The following is an 11897-nucleotide window of genomic DNA, read 5'->3' on the forward strand; positions in this document are numbered from 1 at the left end:
TGCCATCTGCGGCAACGTGAGAGACACTCAGGAACCGCTCGTCACCAATAATTCAGGTGCAGGGCACCCATAAAAAGTGACAATTGGGGAATTCCTAGGGGGAACTGAATCTGTCGTATTCATTGCTCGCAGATGCTATCAGTAGTTGCCCTCATCAGTTCATCAGGCCCCTTGTTAAAGCAAGAAACCCTTCGTCATGTAATGCGTCTTGCTCTTTTGGTTGTGACGCATGCATGCATCTGAACATCAACGAGGGACCGTCACACTTCAGCAGTTCTCCAACTACATATCGTGAAGCATGTGTACAAATGCGTATTCAGGGCTGTGTAGTGCTGGAGAAAAAAGACAGCCAACGGGCATCATCAACTCCAAATGCAGCACACGTTTCAGACCTCTCGTGTATGACGTCGAAAATTTGGTAGCGAGGTTTTGGAGTTGGGCGTTGCCGCCTCGAGCAAAAAGCGTTGAAAAGGGGGAAGCGAGGGAGCTCCAACTCCTACGGCACGCCCGGATGTCGAGCCAACCGTCTTCACGCGTTTGAATAATCCCTCGGTGTTGCAACCGAGTGTGTTAGGCTTGGTATTCTATTGGCTCATTATTGTGTCAAGCAACTTAAGATCTGTTAGTACGAGAACGACCTCCTCCTCTTACTCGCCTCGTGCCATTATCTGCCATGTGAAAACCCTAAATACGATGGCTTAGACGGATACTGTCAGTGCTAATTCCACGTTGTACAAACCACGCTGTGCGTTCATTGAGCCCCAACTCGTGTGTAAGCACTCTTTTGTTTTCCTTTGCTATGCACCCAAGGGACCCATATATTATTGCTTGCACTGACAGGCTATACCCACGTTTTCATATTACGTCTTGAGGCTTTGATACTTTTCTTCTTTTTGGAGACGAGCAGAGCCAAACGAATTTTTCTGGTAGTCTTCAAACACAATAGCCACATCGGTTATCGCAACTCGCTTGTGCTTGTCGTCCCTGGAATATCCGGCCTCAGTAGGATTTCCATATCCGCTGGACTGCTATCTATTTGTAGAGTCTTGTCCCGATTCACCGCAGTCCGTTTGATTCCTGTTGTAATCCATGCTAAGGCCTTGTTATGTCGTTCTTTGATTTTGCTGTCAAGGGTGTGTGAACAGTGATTAAGCACATGCGCAGGTGTTGCAGGGTCTGCTGTGCAGTGACGACATCTAGATACCTTGGAAACTTTAATCTTCTTCAGATAGGCTCTTGTGGGAGGTTGTGCAGATCCTGCTCTTAAAGGGATAACGACCTCCTCCGGCTTCAGTCGGGTTGGTCCCCACAAGAAAGCATTGCTGGCTGCTGTTTGGTAGGCCACAGATTTTCCTTGGTCTACTTTATCCTTCCACACATCGCGCTGCCGCCCTGCCATGTGTTACTTGATACTTTTAATGAGGTGCTGCTGGTCTAGACCACAACCATCTCCTGTCTTTATCAGATAGCTGCTGTCACTCCCAGTCTCGATTCGCGTTTTGCTAGCCGATAGACTTCCTGGGAGCTCAGACCAGAGGCTTCTAATATCCACCTTCTTGTTTCTCCTCTTCAGGCAACCAATATCCTTGCCGTTGAGGTAAGCAAGTATTGCGGCTGAGTGCTATCTTCGCTGTCAGGTGTGTAAACGAACGCCTTTTTGATGACTTCTAGCACTTGGCCTTCTGCAACTGCCCGAATCATGCTGTCCTTGCTGTTGAGCATCTGGATAGCATGCCCTATCTGCTTTGCTGTTGCGATCGTCCTCAGTGAGGTGCACCCCAGTCCTCCATTAAAGGTGGGCTGGTGAAATATCTCTGCCCTCGTGCTCTTTGAAAGCTTGACCGTTGCCTTCAGGGCGGAGCGTATATGACGATCAAATAGGTCCAGGTGCTGCTGGTAGGGGTAACAGTGCCTGAGATGATAATCATGCCTGGATATCACAAAAGTGCGCACCGCATCCAACTTTTGCCAGGGGAGTAACGCTGCTGGTTTCAAGTTCTGCAGGCTTCCCTTGTAGCGGCGTGATGTGACGGAATTTCCCAACCTTAAAAGCGATGCAAAGAACTGTACGAACCCGGCGACACCATAAGTAATTCGGGCTGTGCGCAAACCTGGAGATTGATGCTGAACCACTCCCCTCGGACAAACCGCCTTTGCTAATGGCGAAGGCGAACACCTTCCTTCGCCGGAGGGACTCGGAAGCCGATTAGGATGAGGAGGGTGCATCAACCGCGTGAAACTGGCAGGACTATTAAGAACACTTTGCGGCACCCTGTTGTACCGATACCAACTAGCACTGCTGATTATTCCTGTCTATTCTATAGAGGAAGGGGGAACAACCATTTGATAAAACCCACCTTTCACATTTCATGATGAAGCTCCTGATGAGGAATAACACCGTAACCATACAGCGATATGTGCAGGATACACATCTCCTGCTGTTTAACAACTTGGGCATTAATATCGCTGGCTACCAAAGCTTAGGCTGACTAAAGTGAGGAATACAACATCGAACATGCCGAAAATCGACTACCCGTAAGTATCCCCTTTCAACCATGGGCGTTAAACGCTCGCTCACCCAAGGGTTCTGTCTAGATCTACGCCGATGCAGGGGATGAGGTGCTCTCAACCGTTTCCATTTCCACCCTTCGAAACCAGGTTGGAGTTTACCGTGAGCTTGACGGGTTTGGGCAGGAATATGGGGATCAATGCTAATTCATGGTACACGCATAAGCTTCCTCGAGCCGATCCGTAAGGCGCTCGATCCCTAGGCAATTTTTGCAGGTCTTGTGCAAGGTATATTATGGGGTAACTCACACCCATCATAATCCTGATATTGACGCGGAGTAAGCTGCGTTCAGATGTATTTACTGCAAAGATTATCTTGGACAACTGTGCTGGTGGTGCGCGCGAGGTACACCATACTCTATCAAGAAGAGCAGAATAATAGAGTAAAGAAAAACTGTTCTCTGTTCGTTTCTTTACTCCAAATGCACCTGGCCGCGAATATGTATCAGTTCCCACACGGGGAGGGCGCAATAGCGTCAGGTGACACCGGTTAGCTCGCTTCTGCTACACACAGACCATTTCGGTTATAATGGGTCTTGCCCTGAAATAACAAACCATCATTTAGTTTTATGTTACCGTCTAGACTTTATTGCCTGATAAGGTTCAAGACATTGTTACTCTCTAAACTCTATATGGGGCAAGACATAAATGTGTCACTATCGACATCGACGCGGACGGCTAACGGCTACAGGCCGGAAGCCCATTGCCCAAAAATCTTGGCTTCCTGCACCAAATTTGGTTGGGCACAGGCACCGGAGAATGTAGTGAGCATGGAGGGATATTAAACGGTGCCGGACGCTCTCGTGGTTGGAAGGTGACATTGTAGCAATACAAATGCATTATCAACGCCTCACTTAGAGGGGTCGACGTTAGATGGTTCTGAAGGATTCTGCAACTGGAGTTCCGTCGTATCAATTAATTGGCAATGAATTCACGACGCATACACCACCTCCCTCGCGGAAGCCTATAATCGCCCCCGGTAATACTAAGCTACTTTCTGATGGAGAAGTATTTGTCAATCCTAGGGCATTTCGTTATTATATTCTATCATAATCCTGTCATCTACAACCCTCACAAAGCAATCTGCACTCGAATCCGCTGTGCCATTGCCATTTGGCTTCACGTGCCGTCGTTCGCCCAAGCCCAAAGAGTAGGGCAGTAGAGCCTCTTCCTTTTACAAATATGTTTTTAGCGTCGGATGCTGCGGTTCGTATAAGTGCTATTGCCTGCAATGGCTTATATATCAGGCAATTCCGCGTTAGTGCTGCTGCCCACTTTAGCACTCGACAACAACACATAGCAGACACTGTTTTCCTGCAGAGTGAAAGGCGCATCAGACATCCCCGTCCGTGCAGATCCGTCATTCACAAACCCTAAATCCAAGAAAGGGTTTAGAGCCATCATTTCTTGCGCTTTTTACTGCTTCTGTTGACGCCACCGACAGAGCCGTGTTGCCACACGGGTACCAAACAGAGAGCAATGCTTGGGCGGAGATGCAAGCGGATAATTTCAGTGCATTTTGGTGTGCCAACCCTCATAACTATTTACCTGAGCAGAAGTAAGCACTGTCAGCCCATAGAAGCAGATGGAGGACACTGAATGTTACAGCCCAGGTAACCAAACCGCGAGGCAGCGTATGCACGCAGCTGTTGGCCACTAGCAAGAGGGCAAACGTTCGGGTAGAACCATGGAGAATGTAACAGCACCGGCAATCAACCATGGAGAATGTAACAGCACCGGCAATCAAGGCATATCAGCACTCGCGAATAGAAAACCCCGACAGGCTCAGCTGACAACCACATGGTCGCACAGGCCTACGCAAAACTGGGAACAAAGTTAGCATAACCTGGGGAAACATCAACAAAGCTAGAGGCTGTAGCCCAGAAACGCTCGAAGTGCGTTGCCTAACCCTAACCCTAACCCTAAACCCATATCAGTGGTCCAGGAACCTGTAGTACGTGGAACAGGTACGAAGGAGTCTGCGGAGGTATTACATGCCGGTCAAGGATTCGTAGTACAATGTAAAAGAGGGCGTAACGATGTTGTGTAGCAACGATCTGAGGAGCGAGTCCTGTGTGCTGTGTAGAAAGTGTGACAGCAGCAGCTGCAGCAGGCCCAGCAGCGGACAAGGCCTATCCCACCTGCAGGCAGTGAAAACCGGTGCTGAACACCTGACAGCTTTCCAGTACCACAGGAGTGCACACAGAGCCTGGTCCTGGTGTTGCTGGTGTTCCTGTTGCAACGTTTGTAAGAGCAACAAGAGGCTGCTGCTGCTGCAGCTACTTGCTGTCTTGTCCCTATTAAAGCTTGCTGCTGTTAGCAAAGACTTCATTTGTCTTGAAATGCTGAACAAGGCATTGCAGCACTCCTGCTGCTGCTCCTGCTGCTGTGTGGTAAAGCCGTCCTTTTTAAAGTTTGGTGCAGCTACTAGTCTTGCATATCCATTTATTCATGCACACACGAACACTCCATCTAGAGTTTAGGGTTTTGAGATTAGGGTTCATGGTGTAGGCTTTAGTGATTAGGGTTTACGGTTTAGTGATTAGGTTTGGGGTTTAGTGCTGATTACGGTTTAAGTTATAGTGATTGGGCTATAGCGTTTCGGCCGGCTGCTAGGGTCCCTGAAGGAAACAGCCCTGAGCAGCATGCAGTTTGGGGTAAGGCAAGCCTGAAACCCATTGTACACAGGAATGTAGAAACTGAAGGGCTTGGTATGCACACCGTGCGTCTAGTCAGGAACGTCAACGAATTAGGGAAGGGCAGCATATGGAACAAGAAAGGCTCATCAGGCAGAATAGATAATACAGAGCAAGTACATATACATATGGCCACCTACATATGGCAGGTGGTGACGTCCATGGAGACCCCTATAGGATTGATATTGCCTGCAGTAAAGCGTAGATGTTCCCACGGATGTAATGTGCTACTGGAAAAATCGGGTGGTAGTTGAATCATGGAAACAAGGATAAGAACGTAGAGGTCAGATGATCGCTGCTTCCAAACGGGAACTGAGTTATTCGTAAGCAATGCCAGAAAACAAGGAACAATGCAACAGGACCCTGTTCTGCATTAGTATGCGATTAACCTGTTCGAGAGGTTATACAGCGATATGGTCTGTTTACTACGCCAGCATAATTTGTTCTGTCTTGTTTGCTTGTGGCTTTAGCAGTGAAAAGTATAACTTAGGTTAAAGGACATACACCCATTAAAAAAACTTAGCAATTGCTTTTTGTAAGAATTCGATATCACGGAGTAGACATGAAGACTTCTCCGCAGGTGGCTGCCAGAATCCCAAAAAATTCGTTCAACGTACACCACATATTGGGGGATGCAGAAACTACTAAGCTTGTTTTTATCATGCACGGAACACGTGGAACACGCAAATATCAAGCTGAAAATTATGCCTAAAGAACCAAACTTCTTTGTGTTATGGACGGAACACGTGGAACACACAAACATCCAGCTATAAAATTGTTCGGATCCCCACGATAATATTGTAAAAAAGCTGTGTTAGCAGAAGACGGCATTCGGTCAAAACCGCAGGCGTTGTTTAGATTTTGAGCATTTCTACGAATTATCAGATGTGTCACGCTGCAATCGTGCAAAGGCAGGAGACAGCTTTTAACTATCCTTGGTCAACCCCAAGACTGAAATATCCTGCTGTTTACCTAATGGACGTGCGTGTTCATAGTAAGTAAATAGAAGACTACATGATTTAGATGAAATGTTTGTTTTGCAGGACTAATACAGCATTACGCAAATCTGAAGCAGGTCTATACCCTCAGCTGGGAAAAACGTTTTACTTCATCTGTCATTTTTATTGCTGTCAGTTCTTGTTCCTTGCCTTTGCCTGTTTTACAGCAAGCACAGAGTAGCTAGTAATATACTATCTTCGGCTGTCTGGGTTTGCTCAGGTAAATCCGCCATCTAGGTCGTAAAGAGGCGCGATGCTATACTATTAATGATGCTAGTATCTGTAGTTTGCTATAGGAGCAGTCTCGGTCTTTTCGTTGGTCCACTGTCCAATGTGACCTATCGGGATATCAGGCATGCTGAAGGGTTGAGGTGCAGGGAAAAATGTACTGGGCTCTTGGCAATGTCTTCAAATCTGCGGCAGACGAAGATATATAAACATTGTGTTTCAAGCTCTACGCCGTCATCCAAGCAACCTGTTTGCTTCAGGGACCCAGCTCAGTCTTGCAGGATCTTTCACCTTTCCAAAATGTATACTTTTAGCCAAAGTACCAACACGACTAAACACGCGTTTGCAAGCTGGTGCAGTGGCAGCGATGCTACCGCCAGGATATTATTGTGACGAAAGCACTTTTGCTTTTTTGGAACGGATGCTATGAAACGCTTTTCTGCAAAAGAAGCGATAATAAAAAACAGCGTCGCAGACCAATTGGAACAGCCTCTTTATAACGAAGATGATAACCTTATAAGCCTAAATAGAGATTTGGCCACTCTCCTCCTAAACGTTGGCAATCAATATTGCTGCCTCAAATGCTACGTATCATATATTTGGATTTCAACGCTGTCTTCTCATTCCTGTGTACGGGAAATCTGCCAATGCCAAATTGTGATACCCGAAAAATGCGGGAAGAAACCCCTGATATTACACACGAACACCGGCATATTGCAACATTGTCTTGGGCTCTTTCGCAAAGCCACGAATTGTTTTTATCCATGTTCCCTCTAACAGTTCCTATGAACTAGAGCTGTTACATTTAGAACTGTGTGCATATCCTTCAGGATATTGAAAAAGCTAGTCTTAATCACCTACGTCTGCGCACGGTTGAGGTGCTAAGTGGGATGCCTCTATATAACGGCACAGTCACGTCATGGCTGCTTGTCAGGCATTGCCACTGTCTAGGAGCCCTATTCGCAAAACTGAATTTTTTCTTTGGCTCGGCGAATCTATTTCGCCTATACTCGGTGAACTAAGGATAGAAAACCATCTGGCTAAAAAACACTGTTCAGAGTAGAAATACAGATTTGAATGCTTGATATTTTCCATTGTGGCGTTTCAAATGCGCTTGAAAATTCTCCAAATCCGAAATTTTTAGAATTGACCAAATAGCCAGTACGGTGGCAAGCAACATCGCTCTCTTCATATTTACTCGCAAATTTGAGTTTTGGGTTTTTTTGATCCACGTCTGCATAATTGGCAACGCGGATGACGGTCAGTGGCAAATGGAGTTTAGCACGCGAGCTGAATCAGCGGATCGCTCACCTGAGCATGCAAAATGCGCTTGCGAAACTGGCCAACGCCGTAGAAAAACAGGCAATGCCGTATTTTACTAATCTGCTAAAGACGACTAATGCTCTGTCAAGTTTGCGGCAGCATATTGAAGCTTCAGAGATTCAACGCCTAGCGTTAAGGTTTCGCCGTTTACACCGTCAACTCCCATATATATGCCAATTTTTATTTCAGGAGATTCGCAGGATGCTTGCTACTCTACAAAGCATGCGCACGGTTTCAAAGAAAAATGTTAAAATCATAACGACACCATGCATTCAGCGCGTAACATGCATTCGTTTCCTGCTCACTAACTATCTTCTCTCCCTTGTTAGAGTATCCTGGGGTTTTCTGCCATATCCCGCTTCAGACCATGTTGCTCTAAACCTATGCCTAGATCCAAAAGATGCGCCGTGCAGCAGGAGCTCTGTCTAGTGTGGCGCACAAAGAGCTTTACCGCTTTTTTCATAGTCCTCTCAAGTGGAGCACAAGCACCGCCATAAATTAACAAACACGGACTTATAAGATAATCTGTTACTATGCACTTTGCTGTAGGAAACCATTTCCGGCCTCAGTATTCACGCCCTATATAGGAGCAACCAACGATCAATTCAGTTAGTGCTTTACACCCTTGGCTGATGCGTACTGAAATACTTTTGAGAGTCAAAATGTACACTACAGCACTGCAGCACCACTTTCGTTCGTTGAGCGAAATATTCTTGCGACCACTCGCAGCACTACACTGACGTTAAATTCGTGGCAAGCTGATGCTGGTGAAAGAAGCTGATGCTATGAACACAGCCTTTCCACGATTTGAAACTTACAGTGGCTGATGCTACGTCGTTCATGAGTATGCTTGAAGAAAATGACAAAACTGAATGATGAAGTGTGCTGTATGGTTCGAAAGGAATGCTGACCGCAGCATCTTGGGATCTGGAGCTTCTGAAGTTCTCTACTCTCATGACCTTAGGGTGGAAGCAATGGGACGATGACCGGCAGTTCAGTAAAATACTAAACGATACATCCGAAATCGTCCGGTAGAGGACAGCCGCATCAGCGTTCGCTAGGATTGATACGTTGTAGAAAACAGCTATGCGGTTGTGCGTCCGGGGTTTGGTAGGTGCCGTTCTGCCGAGAGACTAAACGCTAAAGAACCTCCTGTAGGACGTAAGTGTTTTAAGTGACTCCTGTGCTCAGCGACACCCAGCTCATCGAAACCTGAGCAGAGCCTTCACCTAAAACACTTACGTCCCACAGGAGGTTCTTTAGCGAAGAAAGGCAACCCCGCTCATGGAAACAGGGTTGCCTTTCTTCTCTGCAATTCTTATGGGAGCTAGGAGTACAAGAGCGCAGGACTCCACCAAAACATCTGGAACCGGACGTAGGACGCAGGTTCCTATTTATTCAGGTGTAATTCCTTAGTGTGGCTATATATAGGCACCGTGGTTTCGAGCACGTGCTCGCATGCAGAATTGTAGCCCTATCTATTGTTGAATTCACCGCAGGCGCTGAGCGAGACCAATTGCTCATCAGTAGGGTGGCACCAGATGGGGCCCACAGACGCAAGCTCCAGCAGGTGGGCCGGCAGGTGATTCCTGGTGCATGCTTCGGGGTATGCCCCACAACAGCTTTCCCCGCATCAAAGGATGATAATAGGCATGATCGTTTTGTGCCCCTTTGTGCTTGGCACCCCTCAGCGTTACCTGTGGTGCAGCTGCGGACATCCAAAGTGAAATCGGTGATGCGGCAAAGGTGTATCGTATTGCGGAGTGAGTCGTCCTGTGTTCCTGCAGTCCACCGACACTAACGCACGCTTTGGCTGATCATGCTTCTGGAAACGTAAGCAGGCTGAGGTGAAACAATTCAAGAGTCAGAAACGGGGAAACGGGAATTCATCCGCATAGAAACTGTCGGCCGTTAAAATAGCTTGCGTTCGCGCACTCAACTACTCATGATGCCCCCACAGGGGGAGAAGGTACTCCCGACGTTGTGCTGCTGCACCCGAGAAGCAATTGCATTGCCGCTAGTCGTTCTGCTTCGGCCAGGAGACTATAACACCTAGGACAACACTGGCGCTGGAAAGTAGTAATGTAATAGGCAGGCACAGCAGACTCCCGTACAAACGCCGACGGACAATAAACCTTTCTCAGCAGCAAATGTGCCTTAGTGAAGATGGCGTCCGACGGTCCCACTTTAGTGACTGATTTGGTCGGCAGCCTGCCAACGGCAGACACTAAAGTGGGACCGTCGCACAGGGTGGTAAGCGGGTGACAAACTCCGCAAGGACCAGAAGTTAATCGCTCGACTGATTTGGTCGGCAGCCTGCCAACGGCAGACGAGCAATCCTGGCCCTTGCGGAGTCTATCACCCGCCTACCACCCTGATTACGGGGGTGATTCCACCACGTTGACCTTTAATTCCTTGTTTGCAAGCTCCAGCTTCTTCAGAGCCATCGCAAGCCTCAGGGGAGGTTCAGAACTGAACCCACCACACCAGTTTGTGAGGAAAACTGGTCTCTGTAGCAGCAGATTGGAGCAACAACCGCTGCCTAAGCATGACCCTTCCTGCCAAGCTGCATGCCTAAACCTGGAGGGTCGGTGTATGGCTGGGAGGAGAAATCCTCTTGCTCCTTTGTTGCAGGGAACAAGCGCATCTGAGCATTTGAAGTTAAAGAAGCACTTCGCGCTCGTCTACTCTGCTGCAGCTGTACCTTATACTTCTGGGCAGTTGAATATCGGCACATACATCACTTTTACTTCCAAACACGCTCGAAACGTTTGACATACATTTCGCCCATGCTGTCGCTTAATGCGTGCTCGCCTTCCCTGATGAAAAGTGTCTCTAGCTTCCCTGACCGCAACGTCCGACGCATAAGAAAAGCTGTAGTTCACAAAAGACCCCCTGTAGAGCATTTTGCACTCCATGATCCGGGTTCGCCCGTCTTTTCACGCTAATTCACCGACAAGACGGCAGACGCCTGCTATTTATCCAGGGACGATTTGTTTGCGTTTGTTGTTTGTTGTTTGCGTGGGCGTGTGAAGGACTGGCGTCGTGGATACCATCAGGAAATCGTACAGCAAACACTCTTACCCCTCTCCTCTTCACGAGCACTCACTCATCGAATGCGTGGCCTATGCCAACTGTTCCTACAAGCAGCAGCATGCTACTTGTGCCTAGCGAAATGCTGCTTGGTCATCTGTGTTCTACCATCCCTGAGATGACAAATCCAGGGATTTTTCCTGTCCTTCCGTGCAATGTTTTTATGTGAGTAAGCAAGCACCTACTGGCCACTGTCTCTGTCTGACGATGAGCCTGCAGGGTTTGTGGTGAAGTTACACAATAGGCATACACATGCATGCGTCTGCTCGCCATCGAGACTGGCTGAGGCGCAGCGTAATGGGCCTTCGCTGCAGCTGGAAACCGGAGGCGCCACAGTAGGTCGTGCTCCTGCACGTCCAGCAGCGGATACTGCTGCTGGTGTTGCTGCTCCTGTTGTTGCTGGTGCTAAAGTTGCACTTGCTGACAAAGGTTCTACCGTGATTGCCAAAGAGCAACAACAATATAGCTGGCTGCCAAGTGGCAATACCAGCTAAGAAGCTCCTAGCGACTGGGAGTTTATGGATAGAATATTCAAAATAACTTGGGCAGGTGCTTACACCATGCAAAAACTCACGCCAGAGATCGTAAGCGAGGTCATTGGTTGTAAGCCGGAAGGTGGTTTAGGGTGACCCAGAGAGGCGAAAGGGACCTCTATTTTGTTCCTTTCTGCCATCGTCTGGTCATAGAGCTTAGGCGTTGAAACCTTTCAGCGTGCGAACCTAACATCCTATTGTACGGTACCACGGTGGGCATGTTTGAGACTCTTAGACACCTAGCGCAACTGGGTCAACCCCCCGGCAAAAGCAGCAAGAGTGTGGCTTGCATAAATAAAAGGGTAACACTGCTATAGAAAACAGGTAGCTCAGCTAGAATTCGTATCTGTGTGCTATAAAAAACAGGTAGCTCAGCTGGATTTCCTATCTGTGTGCTATAAAAAACAGGTAGCTCAGCTGGAATTCCTATCTGTGTGCTATGAAAAACAGGTAGCTCA

General features: G+C 47.8%; 1 protein-coding gene across 1 annotated transcript; it reads right to left on the minus strand.

Moving 5' to 3' along the window:
* Positions 1-955: 955 nt before the first annotated feature.
* Positions 956-1399, minus strand: EMWEY_00035880 (hypothetical protein; the record flags this gene model as incomplete). Its single annotated transcript, XM_013482084.1, has 1 exon — positions 956-1399. One exon carries the CDS (start codon positions 1397-1399, stop codon positions 956-958), a length of 444 nt encoding a protein of 147 aa, XP_013337538.1.
* Positions 1400-11897: the final 10498 nt, after the last annotated feature.

Source organism: Eimeria maxima, genomic scaffold (assembly GCF_000499605.1).
Source record: "Eimeria maxima Weybridge genomic scaffold, Emw_scaff510, whole genome shotgun sequence".
In the NCBI taxonomy this organism is placed as follows: domain Eukaryota; phylum Apicomplexa; class Conoidasida; order Eucoccidiorida; family Eimeriidae; genus Eimeria; species Eimeria maxima.